This window comes from Hydra viridissima, unplaced genomic scaffold, assembly GCF_058129835.1.
Source record: "Hydra viridissima isolate aposymbiotic clone 2 unplaced genomic scaffold, HvirCarnegie_v1 scaffold_3, whole genome shotgun sequence".
Classification (NCBI taxonomy): domain Eukaryota; kingdom Metazoa; phylum Cnidaria; class Hydrozoa; order Anthoathecata; family Hydridae; genus Hydra; species Hydra viridissima.
Genome location: NW_028324302.1, coordinates 20,153,408 through 20,179,243, shown reverse-complemented (window position 1 = coordinate 20,179,243; position 25,836 = coordinate 20,153,408). Strand labels below are relative to the sequence as shown.

The 25,836-nt window shown below is 32.2% G+C and overlaps 1 protein-coding gene and 1 pseudogene across 3 annotated transcripts in view; both read right to left on the bottom strand.

Moving 5' to 3' along the window:
- LOC145194147 (uncharacterized) overlaps window positions 1-25,836 on the bottom strand; it is a 99,778-nt pseudogene that overhangs the window by 12,786 nt on the left and 61,156 nt on the right.
- LOC149891361 (uncharacterized) overlaps window positions 1,716-25,836 on the bottom strand; it is a 49,646-nt gene continuing 25,525 nt past the window's right edge. Inside the window, exons 6-11 of one of the 3 annotated variants that reach the window (XM_090082244.1) lie at window positions 23,060-23,173; window positions 20,695-20,802; window positions 3,732-3,775; window positions 3,266-3,357; window positions 2,199-2,522; window positions 1,716-2,056 (exon numbers count right to left, since the gene is read on the bottom strand). In XM_090082244.1, coding sequence (XP_089938370.1) covers window positions 1,834-2,056; window positions 2,199-2,522; window positions 3,266-3,357; window positions 3,732-3,775; window positions 20,695-20,802; window positions 23,060-23,173 — 905 coding nt within the window. In that variant the 3' untranslated portion in view covers window positions 1,716-1,833. Of the gene's footprint in view, window positions 2,057-2,198; window positions 2,523-3,265; window positions 3,358-3,731; window positions 3,776-9,576; window positions 9,886-10,224; window positions 10,415-10,650; window positions 10,836-11,346; window positions 11,404-20,694; window positions 20,803-23,059; window positions 23,174-25,836 lie in introns of those variants that run through there. The other 2 variants (XR_016450824.1, XR_016450823.1) reach the window with 2 other exon arrangements.

Below are 25,836 nucleotides of genomic sequence, written 5' to 3'. Positions count from 1 at the left end.
TGCCTACTATTTTTAAAACCACATATAAATTAGGGTGACACAAAATTGCAAAATTTTAAAAAATAAAAAATTAAAATTCCACTTTTCTTTCAATTTTAAATCCAAAGTTTTAATCTTTTTGACCCATGGGGAGAGATAGATGTAATTTTCAGAAAATGTCTTTAGCCATCAATCCATCCCTCAATCCATCCATCAATCTATGATGCATTCATTTTACTTTAACTTACATACTTGAGATTTCTAATCTTATGTTTTAATCAGGGCTGTGGAGTCGGAGTCGGAGTCGTGGAGTCGGAGTCGGAGTTGGAGCTCATTTTGGCTGGAGTCGGAGTCGGAGTCGGAGTCGGAAAAATTGTACCGACTCCGACTCCGGTTTAAAAAAAATCTTTCAAAGTTTCATAATTTTCATGAGGATTTTATAGTTGTAAGCAATATAAGTGATAAGCAATAGGGTATTTTGCTGCTTATCACTGAGAATCACATATCACCTCCCTTGCGCTCTCCTCTAGCTTCCGTTAAACTATATAACTTCGTGATCCCCTAACTCCCAACTTAAATTGTCTGGCACTGCGCTACATATTCTTAGTAGAAAGCTAGGCGTGCCACCACCAAGCACCAAAGAGTTGCTCCACAAACAGAAAGACTGTAAGTATTCAATTAGCTTTGTTTCTCTGGAGAGAGAGAATATTAGAAAATTAGTGATTGAAAAAGCTGTTAAACAAAAAGAAGAACTTAATGAATGTCTCAAGGGACGCTTTGTGTTTCTTAACAGAGTGAACTATTTTGCAATCAATGTTTAATTCTTTTTTTTAAAAAATGAAGCAGTTACCAAGACATTGGCAGTAAAAGACGCCAAAACTAATCACACTAGCGAATTTCTCCAGGTCTCAGTAGAAAAAATTCTTAAAGAATATGAACTTAAAGAAGAACAAGTTCTTTCATGTTTGAAATATTGTCCAACTGACAATATTTCAAACATGATTTTGACAAATTCATAATGTTATTAGCGACTGCATAAGAGTTTATTGCATAACCAGAGTTCAGAAAAGTTGTTTGTTCAGAAATTGTTTTCTTATAAATATTGTTTAAAGCACTAAGTGGTGGGATTATTTGTATCATAGTGATGAAATAGCCGATGTTAACATTTTACTACAGTTATTTGTTGTTACGAACAAATAACTGTAGTAAAACAAACAACTATTTGTTGTTAGAAATTGGTTACTTATGAAGGAGTCGGAGTCGGAGTCGGGAGTCGGAGTCGGAGTCGGAGTCGGTCCATGATAAAATCAAGGAGTCGGAGTCGGAGTCGGAGTCGGAACAGCAGCTTACCGACTCCACAGCCCTGGTTTTAATGTTTTATTATTAAGAAATAATTAAATGCTTTGCTAATAAATTTACATATTTGTTGAGTTGCCCTTCGTGACTTATTTCCACTTCTAATTATGACTGTTTCTTAGATACCAATTTCCTATGCTCTTTGACTAACAGAAAGATGTTTTGTTTTCAACCCTCATGGTAAAAAACTCTCAAGAAACTCTTTAAAAAGACCAATTACGCTTACCTTTCAAACCGGCTTCAAAAGAACTAAGAATTATGAACATCAAAGTTCGTCGGTGAGGTGTTAATCACCGATTCTATAACTGAATACTATTGTATTCCGTTACGAACTCAAGTTGAAAAATGTTTTTTTATAAGGTTGGTGAACGGTGAATAGATTTTATGAACTTTTTATATGTATTTCAGCCAACCAGTTACAATCATTACGAAAAGTATATTGTTATTATACATATCTTTTACGAGTATATTTATTGTTAAGTTTATAAATAACAAACGCTACGAGAAATATCCAGGAGGAGCTTCACTGCTGAAAAGCTCATGCGGTACGGCGTAGGATACTACTGGTGCATATGGGGGAGGAGGTGCATATAGGGGAGGAGTATCATTAAAATTTTCTACATTGTTCTCCACCATCTGAGAGCCGAAATTACCAAAAACTCGCACTCTCGTACATGAACTTTGAGTTCCTACTGCCATTTCTTCAGCAATATTCTGTGCTCTGTAATTCAATTAAACAAAAAGGTATTGAGTTTTATGATGCAATTTATTGAAAATAAGTAGAATAATTATGTAATATGATATTAATGTTAAAACAAACATAGTAGAGAAAAAACTTTAAAGTTGTTTCATTTTTATCTTACCGTTTTTTACGCCAACACATAAAAAAAAGGAATGCTGCAACAAATATTAATAGTCCAGAAAAAAAGCAAGTAAGTGTTATTGTCAGAGAAGCGTTTGTGGTTTTGACATCATTCTTCGCACTATTCTGCGTACCATCAGACGGAAGTGCCTCAGTATCAACTTGAAAAGTTATGCCTTGGTTTAAACCACCTTCTACTGTTTCTTTGTTCAGAACATCTTTAGCAGAATTGATGATGAAAAAGCTTAAAGTTAACTTGTTGTTCATAACATTGAATACCGAAATATATACACTCAAATTAATTGGTTTGTAAATTCGATTAATCCTAAGAAAGAAAAAAAAAGGTCCCCATAAAAACAAGATAAAATATAAAAGCGTTCTTCTATAAATAAAGTTATTACCTAAAAGCAATTTCCTTTCGAATTAAAACATTGACGTAAAGAAAAATTCATTTTATTAAACAAATTGATAGTGATTAAACATAGATGCATACATTGTAGCAGATATATTTATCCATTACATAAATGTAAATAGTTAGCAAATAGTTGCACATACACTGAAATTTTTCTTGTCCCATGAATTAATTTTAATGATGCGCCTTCAATAGTCAAAATGTTGTTTTGATATTTCAAATATAAATATGTCCGCTGAAAAGAAACGCATTTAAATGTTATTTGAAAATGCCTAATTTTAGTTATAAGGAGGCTATCAAGCAGATAAAGGTCTAAACCAAAGAAACATTTTCAATGTATGGAAAAGGTATAAGGAGGTGTAACTTTTTTAATTCAGTTCTAAGAAAAATTGAGTTAGTTTGTTCCATAAGAGTCATCCATATCTCTTAGAAGAGAATGCAGAAAAATCCAAGAAGAAGCATGAGGAAAGTGGCAAAGAGATTTCTGATAAAAAAGTACGATGTCATTTTGAAAAGTTTTCAGCCAATATATCAATACAGTGTTTACATTTCTTTAATTTTTTATAATTTATACATATATTTTATAAGTGCTAGTAATTGGTAAATGTCGCTCCTGCATACTGAAGACCATATAGAAGTGAGTGAAAAAAAATTACCTTTTTTCGGAATCAATATAATAGCAACTGCGTTGTGTGCAAAAATTATTAAAATGTGACGCCAATGTTTTCTTTACAGCATCTTTCGATATCTGATTGAAAAATAATAATCTATATATTAAAAAAAAATTATAAGAAATATATATTGAAACTTTAAAACTGTTCGTCAAATCAATTTCAATATGATGTTTTATGAATTCTAATATATGAACACCCCTGATTACACCACAAAAAATATTAGCTACATTTCCTTCACACAAGTCAAATCTAAACATTTTGACAAAAAAAAAAATATCACCGTAGAGTGATAACAGTTAAAATTATCGAAAAGTTAATGACGCAACGAACTTATTTCCAAACGACACGGATTTAAGGCGAGGAGTTCGGTGAATACTCGGAAATAGTATTAAAATGTCATGGTTACCGATATTTAAAAAAAAACAAACAGTTTATATGAGAAACCCACCTGAGAACTGAAAACGTCAAAAGATGCAGTAACCTTTTGAATAGCTGAAACAAAGTATGTTAATTTTTCATAATAAATTAAAGATTTTAGGGTAAACTGATGAAAAATCACAATAACACTAAAGCCGCCATTATATTTAAGTTAAACTCGTGTAGGTAATCCAAGTGTCTGCATAATACTAAATGGAATAGTTCATACAAAAAAACCAACTAAAAATTTTCTCTTCTTTAGAATATTTGGTTTAGAGACTTCATTTCAAAAAATTACGTACCGTATTTTTTAAATTTTAAATATCTACGTAATCGTGAAACTCCGCAAACAAATTGAGTTTGGTAACGGGTTGTTATGTTTCTTAACAGATCCAAAGAAAAGTTCGATTTCAGTAAAGCTTTTATTTTTGATTCAGTAATACCAATACAATACAATAATATCACAAACTTAATATTTATAGTAAAATAGAAAGTTCCTAGAAAGATACAGAACATTCTGGAACGTTATTATATATCTAGAGGGTTCTATGGAAGATTCTCGAATGTTCTGTTGTATCTAGAAAGTTCTAGAATGGACCGTAACATCTCCTCGCCAGCTTGGTTTTACGGAGAGCAAGCGTTTTGATTATTCTTTGATAGGCGTCTACTAGATCGTCTTGTTTTGACTTGTTTTTTATCTTGACCAGTCGGCTCACACGACAACAAATTGGGCTGTACTATTATTGACTCCTCCACCTCCCCGGAGTTGTAGCGATGCCTGAGTTGTTCAATATGACGATGCCAGACTAGACCATCAGGCTCTGTCTTCACTATGACAGATCGAGGACCGCATACTTCAGTGACAATAGCCGTAATCCATTTTGAGTTGTAATCATTACTTGAGCTAAAATATCTGGCATAAACCAAGTCTCCCACTGAATATTTTACAACTTTGGAAGAGTCCATAGATTGCTTTGATTGTTGTAAATGAACAGGGGATGGCAAAAGCAGATCGATTTGCGCCCGAATTTGTCTGCCATTGAGTAATTCGCTAGGGGACGATCCATTTGCTAAAGGAGTTCGGCGATAGACCATGAGAAATTCCTGAAGAGCATTCTTAGGAGGTAGGTTTGATTTCTTCATGGCTTTTTTGAAAGTTTGAACTAGTCGTTCGGCAGCACCATTTGTGGCGGGGTGATATGGAGCACCTTTGAGCAGGACAATACCTCGACTATTACACCATTCTAGAAATTCCTGAGAAGTGAATGAGGAATAGTTATCGGTAACTAGAGCATGTGGATAACCGAAGTGTGCAAAATCTTCTTCCAGTAAATCAATGGTAGATTTGGCACTAATAGAAGACGTAGGATGAATACATTGATATTTAGATAGAGCATCAATCATGATAAGCCAATTAGTACCCATGAAATTGATTGCATGATCAACATGTAGACGACTCCAAGGGCGTTCTGGTAGCATCCATGGATGGACTGCTGGTTTTGATGGAAGGTTCTGATTTTCCGCACAGGTAGTACACTGGTGTGCTAGATTAGTGATAGCTGAATCAATGCCTGGCCATTATACGGCAGATCGTGCGAGTTGTTTCATTCGTTGAATGCCGAAATGACCTAGGTGCAGTATCTTCAAGACTTGATCTTGAAGAGTTTTGGGGACGACAACACATGGACCATAGAACAAGCATTTGCCTGAAACTGAGAGAGCTTCGGAAAGTTTTTGGAATTCCCGTATCTCGTCATTATTGTCGGATTCGACCCAACCATCTCGAACATTGCGAATAACTGCAGCGATGACAGGATCTTTGCTCGACTCGCGGACCAAGATATTCAGATCATGCATATTGATTTGACGACTAACGGTTTTCACCGCACAAATCGTTAAATTTTCTTCACTACTTTCCTCCCCATCGAAAATGCGATCATGGTCAACCGGTTATCGACTGAGAGCGTCAGCGTTGCCGTGTTCAGCTGTCTTACGAAACTCGATTTCATAATTGTATTGGCTAAGAATTAAAGCCCATCGAGCCAGTCTATTTGCTGCCATAGCTGGAGTAGCCTTTGTTGGACCAAATAGAGCCAGTAGTGGTTTATGATCAGTGACGATGGTAAAACGACGACCAAAAAGAAATTGATGAAACTTTTTTAAGCCAAAAATTATTGCCAATGCTTCTTTGTGAATTTGACTGTAGCGACGTTGACAATCAGTCAAAATCTTCGATACATTTGCAATTGGACGTTCAGAGCCATCTGCTAATCGATGAAACAATATGGCACCAATACCAACTTCTGAAGCGTCTGTTGCCATTCCTAACGGTTTCGAAGGATCGAAGTGAGTAAGAACTGAATCAGATGATAACAACTGTTTCACAGCTTCAAAAGCTGACTGTTGTTTGGATGTCCACTGCCATGGCACATCTTTCTTAATTAGACGATAGAGCGGGTCTAATGTCATAGACAAATTTGGAGGAAGAAATTTGCCGTAAAACTGTACTTGACCAAGAAAAGATCGCAGCGTATTAACGTCCTTAGGAACTGGCATAGCCAAAACAGCATCAACTTTGTTACCTTTAGCAATACCTTCCGAAGATAACATATGACCAAGATATTCGATCGAAGAACTAGCGAAAATACATTTTTCTAGACGACAGCGTAGTCCGTTTTTGCTTAGTCGTTGTAGAAGACCACGCAAGTTGGAAATGTGATCGGCTGCGTTGTTGCCACTGACGAGAATATCATCGAGATAGACAGCTACTCCAGGTAGATCACTTGTTAATTTATCCATTGTCTCTTGAAAGTACCCCGGTGCTGAAGTGATTCCAAATGGAAGACGTAGCTGAAGAAGTACACCAGTATGTGTACTGAGAGCCAGTCGTCTCTGAGAAATTGGACCCAAACGAATTTGATTATAAGCGTCAGCCAGGTCAATTTTTGTGTATCCATAACCGCCACGCAGTTTACGCAACAGGTCTTCTGGCAACGGCATTGGGTAGCGATGAGGTTCTAGCTGAGTATTAATGGAGACTGAATAGTCGCCACAAATTCGAATCTTTCGTTTTGTTTGTCCCGGAAGCGCGGTCTTTTGAATAGGAACCACAGGTGTACCTTCGTCGTTGAATTGAATACGTTTCCAAACACCATGCTTGATACCAGCTTCGTAAGCGTCAACCAGATCTTCTTGAATAGCGAAAGGTACAGGTCTTGGACGGCAGAAGATAGGCTTGTAGTCAGGCTTGAATTTTATTTCAAGTTCAAAGTCTTTCAAACAACCCAATTCTGGTTTAAACAGGTCTGGAAACTCAGAACATAGAATTCTGCACCTTTGTTGGAGATCTGTGTCAGGTTTGAGATGCTCAAAGACCTTAGCAACAGTACTCTTGGATGATTTCTTAATCTTTTCATCAACTGAAAGATCAAGTAGTCGAATACCCGATCGGCCAATAAGATTTAGTTCAGGAACAGAAGTTACGTGGAACCAGATCTTGCAACAGGTTGTTGGAGCTTTAACTGATAATTCAACTTTCCCTAGTATCGGAAGTTGATGCTTGCTTGCTGACTCGAATTGTAAATCCGACGATTGAAGATGTGGTTTACCCAAACTTTGCCATAAAGTATGGGTGATGAAATTAGCGGGAGCTCCAGTATCGAGTTCGAATCTTATCGAATGCCCATTGATTTGGAGATTTTGTGTAATTTCATCATCAACATTGATTTGGTTGACTTGGCGAAGTGCTTTAGTCTGTCCATAAATGAATATAGGCTTGACCGTCTTTCGGGATTCAGCTTTTTTCTTGAAACAAACTGCTTCAATGTGACCATTTTTACCACAAAAATTACATTCGGCGTCCTTGAAACGGCAATTTTTGCGTTCATGGGTCGATTTGCCACAACTTCTACAAGCGGTTGACTCAGTCTGAGATTTGTTTTGTCGAGGAGCTGAGGGTTTGGATTCCGATTTATGTTGCCCCAACTTATTGATTGGGAGAGACATCGGAGACTTTGAGGGACCAACGGCAGTTTCCTTGGCTACCTTGGCGGCCTCCTCGGTTTCGGTTGCTATTTCTACCGCCTTGGCGAAAGTTAGATCTTCATTTTTGCACTTGAAAAGAGCTTTGAGCACTGCTTCATTTTTAATAGAGCAGATAAAATGTGTTCGAAGAGCTTCATCCAGTGGATTTGTGATGTTAGCAAAGTCGCATGTTGCAGCCAATTGTCGAATTCGAGCAACCAGTTGTGGAATAGATTCACCTTGATTTCGACCAATGCTTGACCAAAATTTGAATCTTTCACGAACAAGAAATTTGGTTGGATTGTATTGTTCTTTCATGAATTGAGCAATTTGATCATACGAAAGATGGTTGACTGTCAAAGGAGTCTCTTGTTGGCTTGCAAGATTGCACAACTGTTTGTAGATGACTGGAGTTTGACAACCGAGAAAATAAGCAGCTTTGTTATTTCTTGTTATACCCCGAGCTTTAGCGAATGTTTCGAATCTTTCCTGATAGTCGACCCATAATTCAGCTGTTGAATCAAAAGCAGCAAAATCTTGAGTGACCTTTGATTCATTGGCTTCAAGCAGTTTGACAATGGCGTCTTGTTGCTCTTTGATTTGTTGCTGTTGTTCGGCTAGTTGTCGTTGACTAGCTTCTTGCAGCTTCTGCATTTCTGCCAATATCGCTACCAGAGTAGCACCGTGTTTTTCTTCCATGAGTAGTTTTTAGAAAATAGAGAGATCTTCGTCGCCAAAAATCTGTTATGTTTCTTAACAGATCCAAAGAAAAGTTCGATTTCAGTAAAGCATTTATTTTTGATTCAGTAATACCAATACAATACAATAATATCACAAACTTAATATTTATAGTAAAATAGAAAGTTCCTAGAAAGATACAGAACATTCTGGAACGTTATTATATATCTAGAGGGTTCTATGGAAGATTCTCGAATGTTCTGTTGTATCTAGAAAGTTCTAGAATGGACCGTAACACGGGTTTTATTGATCCGAAAGCTTAACGCAGCATTTGTAAAAATTTGATTTTATAAATTATTTCTTGTTTTACAGGCTTAATTTTATTTTTATTAAACCTAAGTTAAAATTATTTCTTTATAAAGAATAAACTATACTTTTTATTATATGTCGCCAGATACGTGGGGAATAGTTTAGACTTTCCCTAAGACACTATAGAGTCACTTTTTCTTTATGAACTTGATGATACTTTTTACATCTGACTGCGAATCATACAACTTATAAACTACACTCCCTCTTTATACAGTTTTATAAACGCCCCAGTAAACATCGAACAGTTGGTAAGTAGTTGGCCCGATCCTAATAACCAACTATTAGCTACAGTTGGGCCAACAGTCGGCTATTTAGTTGGTACCGTGAAAAAAACGTAACGCTTTTACCAACACTTAGCCAACTGTTTTTAAACAATTGTTTGCCATTAACGGCCCAACAGTAATAAAACAGTTGGCTAACAGTTGGTACCATTACCGGCCCAACTATATGATTTTTTTTCGCGATTTCTTAAATTCACTTTCGCGCTTAAATTGAAAGTGCAAAAGTTATAAATCATGTTTTGAATATTGCTTAATAACAAAGTATAACTTTGCTTTTTAATATTTAATTTTCTATCTAATAGTGATTGTTTGTATATCAGACTTTACCAAACAGTACTACTGTCGACACAAAATATTGTATTATTTATAGATAACTTAGTTGAATACAAAAAAAAGAACAAATTTTTTATCATTACACTTTTATTTCCAGACCATTAAAGAAAAATATTTACAAATAAAGAACTAAAGATATTCTATTATTGTAGTTAATATTATTAAAGGTTTGAAACTAATATTGGCAACTTTAATAAAAAACAATATTGTAAAACGCTAATATTTAAAAACGTGGCGATTTATTAGATAATTATTGATAATAATAAAAAAAATTAGATTTATAAATAAAATCAAGAAAAATAAGCTTTTATAAATTTTCAAAAGAAAATAATAACTAAATATTCTTTTCATTGATTAACTGCAACTGATTTTTTATAACCTTGCTTTTCGTCTGTCTATTTATTCGCCCATCTCCTTGATCATTTGCGCCCTGAAACCATCTTGAAACCATCGGGTAAATATCTTTATCCTTGGAATTAAGATACTGAACTCTTACTGCTGCTAAAAGAATAAAATGAAAATAAATTTAAAAACTCAATTTATTTTTTGTTTAAATATAAATTATTTTTAAGTTATTTTTAAGCTCTTATACGTATACTTTGCAAATCAAGAATTACATTAACTGGTTAGCAGTTTTAAAAATATGTGCATATGATAATAAGTTCAAGTCACCAAGGGAGAATATAATATCTTACAAATTCACAACTAATGACAACACTGGCAATTGTCATAAGTACTAACATATTATATTCTTTCTTAGTGTTGTAAACATATTTTTGTAAATATAAAAATACAGTTGACTTTAATAGACTAAAAATTTACATAACTAGTAATACTTACATAGTAAGCACTTTAACACAAAATGATAACATCGCAACTTAACCTTGCCCATTCCAGTAGCTATCATCTTACTTGAAGATCCATTTAGATTACATAAAACGCTAAAATTTTTGGAAAACATGGCTCCCAACACACATCATATGTATTTTGGACGTTCAACTTTACCGCCAATAGAACGCAGATATTCGACCTAAAAACAAATAATGCTACATATTACAACTTTTTTTATTTAAACTATTTTTTCAAAGGTAAATGAAAATGTAATGCGGTATAATATAACTAAGGTATTATTAAATTACCTTTGATAAATTACAATTATAAGACTTATAAAAAAACTTATCTTTGATCTTATAAATTAATAGTTACTAGTTTAAACGCAACCTGAAGACTGCTAGAAACATTATAATACAAAAAATAATTTCAAACTTTATAGAGAGCCATCTCAGATTTCATCTGTATCATAAGGTTAAGCCTCTCCAAATCTTCCTTACTTTCCATTGGAAGGCCAGGGGGAACAACAATATCTTCATTATCCAAAAAACTTTGAACTTCTAAAAACTTATTTTATTGCTCCAGTTCTGTTAATCTTAACTCCAAAGCTGCTAACTTCTCTATAAACATACATAAATAATTAAATAATATTTGATTGCATTTGAATCTTATTGGAAAACTGGTTTCAAAAACACAATCTAGTTTTTAAATTGAAGACATACATGGATAAAGGTGTTATGGAACTCAAATATTTGGAGTTAAAATTTTAAACATTCATGTTATTTATCCCTGTAGGTGAATTGATTGCTGTAAAAATGGTATTCTAGCACATTTTTGTGCTGTGTTATTAAGGCCATGGAAAAGAGCATTATTTAAAACCTTTATCTGCATAAAAAAGTAGAAATGTGTATTTTTGTAAAATGAAATATGTATTTTTTTAAAGCCTTCATCCATTTATGACTTTAGTTAAAACACAAATTATTTTTTTTTACAAAAAATATAAATAGTTTTCTTTTGTCAATATATGTCAGCATCATAATCAATGTATGTATGCGTAACACATATACAATGTATAACAAGTAGTAAAACAAAAAAAAAACAAAAAAACAAATAGTTTATCCAAAACCTTACTTTCCTGATTCCCAAAATTTTGAACAGTTTTCTCATAGTTTTCAGAAGTCGAAGTCCCTTTTAATAAAATGCTATAATTATATGCATTATATGAATATATATATATATATATATATATATATATATATATATATATATATATATATATATATATATATATATATATATATATATATATAATGTTATATATGCTTAATATGAAATGTATATGTCATATTGATATATATATATATATATATATAAATGAACATATATATATATATATATATATATATATATATAAATGTTATATATGCTTAATATGAAATGTATATGTCATATTGTATATGCAATTGCATATACCATTTATTTATATACTGCATATATTATGTCAATATTGTATATGGCATATATTATATGCAATATATACAAAATACATAGGGATGTCTGCCAATATTTTTAGGTGGATTTCTCTGACTTTTCCCTGATATTTTCCTGATCTTCTACCTGTTTTCCTTGATTTAATTTAAAGTTACCCAAATTCAACTTCACAAAAATTGACCTAGATTTGTTTAGAAAAATGCTCTTCAACTGCAAAAGTGTAAACAATAATACAACCCACACTAAATGTATCAAGTATTGATACATTTAATATGGGTTGTATAATTGTTTACATTTTTGCAAGTGAAGATTCAAGATTCGCTTGATGCAAGTGAAGTTCATAAAACTATCTGCCAAATAAACTTTTATATTACATGTACTATGTACAACTTATTAAAGTTATGTAAGTTTGATGAAGAGCCATTTTCCCTGATTTCTCCCTGATTTTTTTAAAATTCAACCTAATTTTCTTGATTATCCAAGATTTTTTGCAGATATCTGATTTCCCTGACTTTTCCCTGAATTCCCCTGATCTGGCAGACACTCTGTATATATATATATATATATATATATATATATATATATATATATATATATATATATATATATATATATATATATATATATATATATATATATATATATATATATATATATATAGATAGATAGATAGATAGATAGATACATACAAACATACATACATATACATACAGAAATACACACATAAACATACTACTATACACGCACATATACATTTTAGCTGTATTTCAACTTTTGATAATAGTTAAAATATAGCTAAAATGTCTTATACAAATACAACAATGGTTTCATCATAAAAATAAATTGAAAACTCAACCAATGTTAAAAATTATATCTGAATGTGTCACTAATGGATAAATGTAAAATATTTCTACTTACCAGCGTAACGGTTATATTAAGAGGTGTACGAGAGTTTGAGTTTAAAAGTTTAATTAAAGGGTAGAAAAAGCGTTTGAAAAAAAAAAAAATGATAAAAAGCTTCAAACTAAACTAACTCTATTGAATAGTTTTAATCAATGAATGAATCTATTTGAATAATTTTAAAAATTAGTCGCATGGTCTAAGTGAATATATTTATAATATACATTTACAAACTTACGGGGAACTTTTACGATTCAAAAACACGCGGTATACAGTCGGTTAATGGTTGGCGAGAAATGCCAACAGTTAGCCAACTGTAGCCAATACTGGCCCATGAGTTGGACCAACTAAAGCGTGTTTACTGGGGCGTCATTTTAACACATTGAATACATTAAGACCGTACATGCTTAACAACTACGCACATTAACACGGACACACATTTAACACTTTATATACTTTAAGACCTACACACAAGCTAATTGCATCTTGAAGACATTATTCACGACACCCTCCTCCGATTAAAGCTGACACTTCGGCTTTAATCAACTATCTTCCATCTCGTCTTCCGTGATAAAATTGATCTTTTGCCTAGAATCCCGGTCTTCAATTTTTCTGAACGTCTATTAGAACTTTATTGATCCCATCCGAGTTTTAACAAGCATAGTCGACTCTATAGTATTTTTCCAGTAATTAAAACAGGTGCACTAAATCCAAATACGTCAAAGACACTGTTGCTAGCGGATAGCATTTTCCTTTTTGTTATCACTTCCTTATTTCCGATACTGATGCTAGCAGTTAAGTCAATCGATAGTTTATCCGTGTCTTTGTTCCACTTGGCCTCAGTATCGCTTTCCAATTTTCTTACGTAGCTATGCCACTTGTGCAGCTGGAAACCAGCTTCCATTAAGATTTGCGTTGATTAATTTTTAAAGCTGGTAAGTTCTTCTTCTGTTTCTCCACCTGTTTGTATATCATCGACATAAGTATCTTCTTCCGAAGCAAGCAATGTTTTTGGATAAATCTCCTTGTATTTTGATATATGCTTTTTAATAGTAGCACCGAGAATCTAAGGGCTTGAACTTGTACCAGAATTCACCCTTGTAAACCGTAACTCCGTTAACTCCATCTTCTTTAAGTCCTTAAACTAAATTAAGCGCTCTATCTAATATCGTCTCTATCCAATTCGTGTATTCAAGTTTGTAGAAACGCCTTCTTTACCTCAGCTAAAACGCAGAGTTTATTCATCCGATTTCATATGAATATGTTAAATATTAAGGGTTGCAGCGATGGTCCCACTTCTAGACAATCGTTTAATGAAGGTGATTGAGCGTCTTTCCTAGCTGAACAATCAAAAACTATTATCGTTTTCGTTGACTCGGCATTTTCTTTGATTACCGCTTGATGAGGAACGTAATGAATAATTTCTCGCGTAGGTTTTTCTAGTTTTTTAAGTTTTTTCAATCGAATTGTTACACTTCCCAATCGAGTCGTTACATCTTCCCAATCAAAGAGCCAGATTTCTGTTGTTTGGCAGTTTAACGACACCCTTTTTCCACGGCATTCTGGTATCATAAGAACCTTCGTCGTTTTGATGCAGTTTTTCGCTGAAGTCTTGGTGGAACATTGACTCGCTGTTTGTGTCTGATAATTCAAGTACTTCTAAATTACACATTTGCTCGAACTCATCACGACCAGTGTTCGATAAGAAACTTTTCTCAATACCAGAAAAAGTCCATCCCAGCATAGTTAAATTGGCTCCTAGATTTTATCCGGAACTACCGGTTCAGTGGTTTTTCCGAGAACTACCGGTTAAGTGGTTTTTATACGTTGATAATCAGCGGCTTAGAGTATAATGTGAACAGGTTGAAGTTCGTCACTTCCTTCTTCATCGCTAAATTTTAGTCCCCTCAGTTTTGTAAAATGCTTCTTAACATCTTTGATCATCGGATTGGGTAAAATGGTGAGTGTTTCCATTTCTGCGTTGGTGCATTCGACTTTGATGCGAAATTCCGGTATCGTTATTGATTCTAGCGTCACTTTATACATTTCCCTACGCTTGTCCACTGTTCCATAGATCAGTTCAATGCTTTTATATTCCTTTTGTGTAGGCTTCAGCTTTAGTTTTGTTATCAAGTTCGTAAAAGTATAGGAACTTCCAGCACCCGTTTCCAAATTATTCTTCCTTTTCCGCCGTTTACTTTTGCAATCACGGTCGGGTGAATAGTTGTACTTGCCTTAAGCACCGCTCTCATGTTTTTTTTTTTTATTTTCCACTTTACCGTCCATTGTTGCTTTCCCATCTTGAAAAATGGACCTGTGATTTTTTTACTTACTGCATTCTCTTGATTTATCATTTGCCGCCGAGTGTCCGTAACCAATACAGTTGTAACATAATCATTTGCTTGTTAAAATCTCCCTGCGTCTTGCAAGAGTCAGCACTTTTGAAGAATCTTCGTTTTTGTGATTTTGTAACCCACAGTAGATGCATCCATGCTAACCACTACTCTCCATAATTTCTTTCTTATAAACTCCGCCATTGTATTGTTTGAATGCAGTGCTTCAATGTTCATTGGACTTCGACTGTATGTTTGCGTTCTTTTTATCGCCTTTTGTTTGTTCGTCGCTTGGGTTAAAAGCTGAGTTCAATGGATTTCTCTCAATTTTTTTTTTGAAGCAACTCGAAAAGTTGCTCCAGTCCCCATTCTTCCCATCCATCATCGCTTTGTGTGAGTATTTCACGAACTGTTCCAAGTTTATTCATCAATAAATACAGGAGTGATTGAGTGATTTGCAGTTTCTGGACAGTTCGTACAGTTCTCGCAAGTATATTGTAAAAGTCGTGAACTTCTTTGATTTCGTACGTGTTGTGTATAGCCGTCAATCCTTCCAAATCTTTAATTAATGCTTTGTGAACCCATATAACTTTTCTGTAAGTTTCTTGTAGTATGCGTTTCGCTTCATCGTATCCCTCCAATGAATGTGGCAAACCAAGTATGTCCTCTCTGGGTTTTCCTTCGACAAGTTCCACTAAGTAGTTGAATTTGCTAATGTTTGATATGTTTGAGTTGTCGACTTCTACCGTGAATTGATTCCAAAATCGTAATCGCAACTGTAAGTCCTTATAATCGCCATTAAATTTTGTGATTGTATACTTTTGAAGCTTGACGGATTGATGAGTTGCTTCGTTTTCGTTTTCAAGAGATTTACACAATATTTCTTTCATTTTTAGTTTCTTTAGGTGCCATTTTCTTCGCTTTGAAGTTTTCTCAATGAAGCTTGTTCTGCTTCTTTTTAGATCGTTATTTTTCATACTTGAATTTGCTGACGCATTCGTTTTTGCTTATCGAATCCAACTTGTCGACCATTTTATTTTTAATTTCAATTCTGCTTCTACTTCGATTACTTGTTTTGGAAGCCATTCTTCAACCGAATCGATGTTTTCGCGGTCGTCAAGCATTTTTCTGGTTAGCTCATCCTTTGCCATTTTAAATCTTCCCAATAAAATTGTTATTTTGTCCAGCGCCATTTTGTTCACGTATATAAATACATACATACATACATACATACATACATACATACATACATACATACATACATACATACATACATACATACATACATACATACATACATACATAATACATACATACATACATACATACATACATACATACATACATACATACATACATACATACATACATACATACATACATACATACATACATACATACATACATACATACATACATACATACATACATACATACATACATACATAAACACACATACACATATATAATCATCATTATTATGTATATGATAATTCTTTGCCGCCATAGAAACTCATCTATATATAATTGAAGAAGCGGCATACTGGTCCCGTATTAACAGCACAACTTCTTGGTTCGCACTCACGTGGTATCGATAAGAAGAGTGTGCAAAAAATGATCACGTGGATCTTTAAAGTTCCTTAATGAACGATGGCATTATATATATTAATACAGTTCAAAGTTTGTGAAGTATGAGCAGCAGATGTTTAAGTGTTAGAGATTATTTAACTACCATGGAAAATCAATTGTCCTATTATAGCTAGCAGTGTTTCTTGACGTCTGTCACGCACCTCTTACGGAAAGCAACCCTCCGAATGTTGCTCTACAGCCCCATAAACCAAATGACCCTGCAGGCAGTAAACACGATAATAATTCTAGTTAAAATATTTTGAGTTGTCAATCTCGACAATTAATTAGATCGCTAGTTAATGAAATCCGTAACCTCTTAGATCAATTAATTAGTTTCTAAGTGGCTTTGGATTTTCCTCTAAATATGGTTCAAAAAATCTTCTCCAATGTTGAGATCAAACTTCTCGGTTTTTCGAGAGAAGCAAAACTTTTGAGTAATTTGCACCTGCTTAAAATCAAAGCATAACATGTACAACAGCACAATTAGAAATTTGGGTTGAAGATGACTTCTTTCAAAGAACAAACAGTAGCACATAGCTAGACTAAAACTGTCCTCATCTCATCGCCATATTCATCCATCTTGGTTTTGACAATATTCATTCAATCAGGATGGCATGCTACAGATGCAACATATTATATTGTTTGTCACTAATCGGTGCGTAGCTGCACTTGCAAGTAAATAAATTTATCATTGAACTCTGCAAATAACGGTATTATTTTTTATAATATCCTTACACAATACTTCATGAAGGTAAGACTTTATCAACTATATTGATACTTGCTCTTTGTCTACCGGTAAATTTTCAAAGTTACCGGTAGACCAAGAGCAAGTATCTCTACTGACGTAAAAAACACAGTTTCTAAAAACAAAGGCTTTTAGAAGACTTATAAAGCAGAACGAATAGCATAACTATATTTATAAAATAAAAAGAGAAGGATGCTCAATGCATGCTAAACGAAATAATTATTGAAATAAATAATTATTTAAATAACTTATTTTAACTTATAACTTTGTGTAAGTTTTTTTGTGTTCACTTTTGTGTCAAAGTAGAATTTCAATAAAATACCGTGTCGTACAAAATTACGTTATCGGCATTGCGTATAGCATACAAATTAAAGCTCTTAACAGGTTTTATAGGTTTTCATTTTATTTTTTGGTTTCAATAATTTAATAATTGCTTTAGATATATATAATTGGATTCTTTTATGGCTGGGCGCAATAACTCTAGGGGTCAAGAAGTACAAAATCTTTTATTTTCTTCAATCGAGGAAAAGACTTGCCGTCTTTTTTATTTTAGAGAAAAGCTCTGTATAATGGGAAAAACAACGGGAGGAAATATGTTAATGAGGAGATGGAGGCAGGGTAAATGTGAGGGATATGTTGTAATCTATTTGTTATCCGATTATTAAGTTATTATTACCTTATTAGCTACAATTCGAAGTTTAAAACTAATTACTATTGTTTTAACAAATAATCTTAATTATAATCTAAATTTCGAAGTTGTACTTCGAAAACCAATTATTTATAAATCTGTGTGTATAGCATTATAATAGGGGATAGTGTGAGTATATGCTGTTTGTGTTTAATTTATACTTAGTTTATATATTTAAGTTCTTTATGTAGTTGTACAGTTATGTTCTATATACAATTGGTGTCAGTAGTGTTTAGTTTAAAAAAGTATAGTCTCTTGCAGTAAGTTAGTTTTAAAGATTAATTTGGTGGGTAAATGATGCTTACATTATAGTCTTTTGTATACTTTTTTGTTCTTATTTTTCTGCCATTAGAATGTCAAAAAGTTTTTTTCACTAAGAAATGGAAGATTGCTGGGAAAAGGTTGTGCCAGACCAAGAAAAGTTCCAAAAGTCAACAATAATGCTAAAAACATAATTGAAGTGATAGATATGATTGAAGTGATAGATAACTGAAGTAATAGATATGCTAACACGCAAGGTGGGCAAAGAAAAAACAATTCATTAAGTTCTTGGACAAATGGATCCTCCCGATTTTCTTTACTACGGACAGTCCATGGGAAGAATTTTAAAACTACTAAAGTCTAGTAATTGATTGCAACCATTTGTAAGTCAATCAAATCATCCACACTAAAGTTAAGACAAACTAAATATATCGTATTCTCATAAAAGCAAGATTTTTAAAACCCAAACTTAAATATACAAAATCAACCTAAAAAATTTAACCATTGGCATGGATTAAAAAAGTTTCTAGGGATTTCATAGTTTCTTAGATTTTTCAAGCATTTTAAATTTGCTCAATCAGGTCAAGGTTTTGAGGCGCAGACTGAGCTCAACTTCCATTTGACTGCAAGTGCGAGTGGTTGCGTTGATATTGCACGTCTTTAGGTGGCAGTGAGCGGGAGAAGTTGTGTATTGCTGTACCGAGGAAGAGATTTAACTTATGTTTCTAAGGCTTCATTCATTATTTTCACATTTTTTACAGGCAAATACATTAGGAAAATGTTTTGCACATCATAAAAAAGAATGAAAAGTGTAAAAACAATCCATATATATTCAACTATATGTGTTGTACGATAACTTTTAATGACCATAGTACAGAATACTATCTTTACATAACAAATTTTCATGTTATGGTTGTAATTAATTTAAAAAAACAGTTTTTGACAAATCCAAAGACCACTCACTCAAAGACGAAGACTTGACCAGCTATATCTTTGTCTTTCTAAACAGAACGCACAACTTGTTGCTCCCTTTCTTAGTGAGAGCTATCTCCTCTCCATAGAACATAAGTACATTGATTCAGAAATGAAGTTAGTCAAATTGTTTGTAAGAAAAAAAAGGTAATTCTTAAAAGCAATGTAAGTAAATGTGCAAACCTATAGATAATTATACATTTTAATATTCTATATTTAAATTATTTTTTGGAAGAATACTTTATTTCAAATTTTTAGCCTTCTGCTGGGAATGCTGGAGGAAACACAAAGAGCCTTTGGGATAGTTGTTGGAGTGGGGTAGTGGTGGGAAGAGGTACTATTTATTATGAGCAGAAAGACTGGCCAACTCATTAAGATGCTTTAAATTTAATTGTCTCATTAAGATGTTTGATTGTGACTTTGTGATAAATGAATGAGAAGTAATATTACCAAACTTGGATGCTCCATAAAATCACTTAATGGAAACTACCTAGTTAATAGGTCAGTTTGATCTGTTGTCATCCGCTGTTTGAAATCTACTGTTGACAGTGTGCTTTCATCACTTTTACAACTTTCATAATGCTCTCCTTGTCTTTTTTCAGATGGTACTATAAAAAATGTTGGCTAGCTTGTATGCTGGGAAAATATTTTGCATTGGTGAATTTGCTTTATTTTCCACTTTACAAAAAGTTGTAAGGTACTGAATATTTTGATGATGAAAGCGACTTATTTCTTGAAAAGTTGTGTTTTTTTAAAAATAATAAGTGGACAGTCTCAGGAACCTAACCTAAGTAAGGAAAATAAATGGCGCAATCGGATTTATATCTGAACTCTTCACATGTTGCCTACACTGTTCTTAGTTGTATGTGTGTAAGAGAATCTTCCCATTATTAGGACTACATTTACGTGAGGAAGTAGAGGTCGAGAAGGAATAATATTTTCCATCGCACGAGAAAATGGTAGTCTAAAAGAAGATATGGAAGAGGAATATTACAAAGGAGATGCGTCAGGAAGATTTTTTATTTTTTCTATCAACACACACCATAATTCACATTTTAAGATTAAGGTATTTAAATTTTCTGGAGTTGTCGACTACTTAAATAACATATTTCTGAGCAGATGTCATTACATTTATTACTTATCTACACATATGGTTATGAGTTTGCGTCTTAAAATTCTGGAAGCGTTAGAATAGCGTTTTAAAGAGAGGAAGGAGTATAAAGAGAGGAAGGAGGTATTTTATCGGCAGTGCGTCTTGATTAAGTACATATGTAGGATTTGAAAAAGAGCGTAATGTGTTCATCCTAAAATCCATTTACAAAAATCAAACTTGCAAATCGTAAGAGGTTTTTATGTTTTTTTTTTTTTATATAAACTGCAATTCTTTGTGCTTAATAAAATGGTCAGAAGTGAACATAAGGTCTATAAAAAAAAGTAATAGTTTAAGTAATAGTTATTACCGTAAAAGCAATTCACTGCATCAGGTTGAAAAGTCATAGTGGTAGAGCAAGAACAGCTATCAGGAAAAACAGGACAAGAGCGATAACAGTCTTTATTATAACAGACATCTACAAGAAAAATAAATATTTCTTTAATCTTGACAATAATGATATTAATCTTATCCTATGTAGTGCTCATAATCCTTAACAGTATGTTTAAAAAATATGCAAATACATTTTTTACAGTTTGAAATTCAAACACGGTTTTTACCGAAAAAAAAAAAAAAAAAAAGTATTTTATTTAAAAACGAGAGGAGAAATTTAATTTTTTTAAATATAACCATACATTAAAAAAAAAAAAAAAGCAAAACTGTTTTCAAACAAAAAAAAAAACTCTATTAAACATTTCTCTTTACATTGTTATAAAAATAAATATAAATATGGAAACTCAATTCTTATTGAACTATAGCACATTAATGCCTTAAGAAAATAAGCACCCTAAAATCCATTCAGATTTTAAACCATGCAACTTTTCAATCAAAAAAATTTAAAATATTTTACAATTATTCTGAGTTGCACAAAAAATCTTTGATTTTATGCGATTGAAAATACCTATTAAATATTTATTTATAATTTTTTAAAATGAACTTAATTTTTTTAGCAGTTTTGGTCTTTTTTTATACATTTTTATTTTCATAGAATTGTATAATAAGTTTACAATTCAGATCTTCTATAAAATTTTTGTTGGAGTTGTATTCTGAAAGTGAAAACTTTTCCCTAGTATTAAGTACAAAAAGAATCTAAAACGGTCAAACTTCATTAACACGCGTGTTACAAATAAAAATCAAAACAAATTGATTTTTAAGAGAATGGCGATTCTTTGATTGCTCATCCTAACAAGTGAATTCTTGGCTTTATTAGTTAATGACAAATCCTTACACTCATTAAAAAACAATAAATAATAACAATATATAATATGTAATAGAGTTTAGAAGTCATCGAATGAACTCTTTACATGAAATAAATAACATGTATTCTAACAACTACACCATCTCTATCAGTTTAAAAAAACGGCGACCATTATTTTTTTAAAAAAAAGAAAAAAAAAAGGGAGCTTCCTAGATACAGAAAATAATAATATACATATATCAAACGAATTTCGAAATAAAAGTCTCAGTATGTAATCAAAATAAAGATCGATAGAAAAAATTGCAACTGCAGCAGGATGACATATAATAAAATATAATAACCTTTTTCAGGTACAAAATCGTGAGAATTGAAGTGATGTTTAAAACAAGACAAGTTTAAACAAAGGTGTTGAGCAATCCATATTTACATTATTAGACGAACTGTGTTCGGGCCAGAAACGTTATTTTTGAACTTAAATGGAATAGCATCACTAATAGCAATCAAAGCTCAATTATATCTTGCAAAACAGAGTCAAGTAGCTTGAGGGTAGTTTCTTCATATTAATTAAGATAAGAAACTAATGATCACCAACGTGTAACGATTATTAAAAATATTATTAAATTAAAAAAAAAAAAAAAAGATTTTGTTTTCGAAGTATTGGCGAAAAGAATGTAACAACAACAACAAAATAAAAACAACTCAAAATAGCGTATGTCTTTTACTAAAATACTCTTTTATTAACTTTCATTGTTTTAATTGTTCATAAAATAGAATTTGCAGAGATAACCTAAGTTAATCTAAGTTAACCCCACATTTTCTAAGATGACCCCATACACATTTTTTAACTTAGCTTTTTTTATTTGCCCTTAGGTATTCTTAGTTTACCAGCCTCTATGTCTTAAATTCTTTGCTTAATTCCTGTTTTCTTTGTTCGTCTCTTATTTTCATGCAAAAATATCTTTCTTTATACATAATCTTTCGCTGATGTCTAAGCCAGTTAAAAAGTTTGTCCATTTTATTTCAAATGAGAAACATATTTATAATCTAATGTTGTTCAAACAAAAAGTACAAAGAAACTCAATTTGATTAAATATATTTACTAGGGAAAGTCAGATTTTGAACAACTGAACCATAAATCTTAAAATAGACTTTTCTTTCTTATTGTAAAACAAGCTGTTAAATTTGTTTAGTTAGTAAGAAAAAAACAATTTAGATGATTTAAAGAGTAATTGGAACAAAAAATACAAAAACTTACAAACGATTATCTGACCTAGCTTATTTAAGAAAAGCTCCATTAGAACATATACATTTGCTGAAAACTATTAAAGTTTATAAATAAGTATGCCAATATATAGAAAGGTATATGAATATAAATGAGATAAATTGCTATAGGACATATGATGCAATATCATACAAATCTCATATATCTAAATATTTCTTGGAGCTTATCCTGAAATAAATTTTAAATGTTTTTTACCATATACACATTTGCCACTACCCTGTTGCAGTTTCATTCCAACTGGGCATGAGCATACCGCATTGCCTGATTCCTCAGTACAAATATGAGAACAACCTTTATTATAGCAGAGATCTGAAATGAAAAAAGTACAACACCATTGCTTTAAACCGTGTGATAATATACTACTACAAACATTATCAATGTTTTACATTTAATTCTAGTGAAAACAAAAATTTCTTCAAAGAAATGGAGAGAAATTTTCTTACATGATGTGCAGAAGAAGGAAAGTTCCTAAAGTTGCATTAAGAACTTTATTTTTAGAATAATTTTGTTAATTGAACATTTAGCTTAATTATTTAATTGATTAATTAATTAATTAATTATTCAAATAATTTTGTCCATGATTCCTTTGAAAATAAACTTTTGTTTGATACATAATGGGAAACTAAAGAGTTTTTAAATAATTTTCTTTTAGAAAACTATACTTTATACTTGAAAATATCGCAGAAGTGTCGAATTTAAAAGTTCAATTGAAAAGTTTTTGGTACAAGGTCAAAAAGTTCAAAAGAAAAAATGGTGATTCGGATCCTTTTAGGGTACATTCAGAACGGCTTTGAGTGCAAGACTTTCCTAGCAGTCCTGAGATACTCACATTGAAGAAGATCTATAAAGAATAACGGACATCTATAAAGAAAACGAATTCACCAAATTTACTTTAAAAAGTGTTAACATTCTGCAATCGAGGCCACTGATAACACTTTTTTAACCAAGAAAACGAAACCAACCAGGATCAAAAGCTGTTCAATATTAGAGTACATTGGCAAGCAGCGTTTAGTAGTGTAGATTGTGATAGCTTTAAAAAATTCTTCAACATTGCAAACGCAAAACTCATAAGCTTTCAACCAAACTCTTACTTTAGACAAATGATAGGGTTTTACAATAAAACAAAAAGGTAAGAGTACAGGACTCTAAAATGAATACATTCAGTGAGTTAAACAGAGCCTTTTGGCAATCTCACTTTGGATTACACAATCTGAGATATTTACAAAGGTAATTGGCTAAAAAGGTTTCTTTGCAAAAATCAGGTATAGCGTTATGGAGTCACCACCATTTTACCGTTGCATTATAGTTAAAAAATGATCCAGAAAGAATTTGAACTATTGTCATGTCTTTGAAGCTAACAGCTAAAACAAGCTAAAACGGTTCACATGACATTGTTGCATCAGTGTTCTTTCATTTATCTGAATAGACCTTTTTATATTCCAATGAAAAGATGATTTCGTCTTTTAAATGGAGATCAGTGGAAGATAAATTATAGTGGTGCAGAGAATTAATCTAGGACAGTTGAACCTGCTTTGAATGTTTCTTTTGGATCACTATATTGCAGAACTAGTGTGAGGACAGTTATTGTTGTATCAGGATTGCCTATGTATCATAGTTTGTACAGTGTATATATCTTATTTTGTACAGTGTATGAATCATATTTTATAGAGTGTAAGTATCTTTTGCACAAACTATGTTTCTTTTGTACGGTCTACGTTTCATATTTTGAACAGTCTATGTATCTTTTGTACAGTTTATTTATTATTTTTTGTACAGTCTATCTATTTTTTACAGTCTATGCAACACATTTACTACAGTTTATGTATCTGTTTTTAGTTCCTGGAGCAATTATCTAGGGAGATATTTAAAATAGATTTCATTTTTAAGGCCAAAGATACTCCGTCAGCTTTTATGGTTTTCAGCAAAATGCCGCAAACTCAAGAATTGCTGAGTATTTTTGGTTGATTTTTTTCCTACCTTTAACATATCTAAAATGAACCATTAATAATTTAAAGGTAATATAATTTTGAGGCATTATTTTGTAATTGTATTTTTTTTTTCTTTTTTAATAATTTCATTAATCACATAGTTGCTTGTTTTTCAAGCCTCTGTAGCTTATTTAATTCAAGTTTAGCAAGTTTGTTCTTCGAATCAAAATATTTAGCTCCTAAGGGAATAAATTAGATATTTGAATATAACAAATTCTAAAATATTTGTCACCAACAGGCTTTAGAGATTTATATGACTCTGAAGAGCTACAAAACAGGAGATGAGATTAGCTAGAGAACTATTCGAGTACATCAAATTCAATTTAACCGCATAAATACTTAATTTATTATCTAGAGAGCACTCATTTATATCAAGGCAATTGGCTTATATAAAAAACTCAAAGTTTTGTCTAACATATATTTAATGTGTCTCAATGAATTGAATTTGTGGCATTTATTCGATAAGATAAAGGTGCAGAGTTTTGGTCTTTAGACAACTCTCAATTATTAGTAAAGTTTGTTTTATTTAAGTAACAAGAGGGTACGTGAGGGTACGGAGTTTTTTCGAACTTGCTCAAATAAATTCAAGAATACATATATTAGAAAGGATTATATGGGAACTTTTCAGAGGGACTGTCCTTATATAGAAATATGTTCAAGCTATCCCAAAGAATGACGTCCGGAGGAGAAATTATTGGAAGAACAAGGAGGCCATTAAATTGGACTTTGTCTGCAAATCCATAGTTGAGGTAAACAGCTGAATACCACTTGTTTATCTAAACAAATTCCACTTTGTTAATCTTAAGGCAACAAAAATTCTTAAAACTTTTGTTGATATGAATCACCAGAGACCAAAACCTCAAAAAGTATCGACCAATTAGACCATCTAAAGCTATTCCTCACCACAACATCACTCCATTCTTTGAATTGAACCCAAGTAATTTTTTGTGCTGATTATAGTATGTCGAAAAGCAACAATCATGA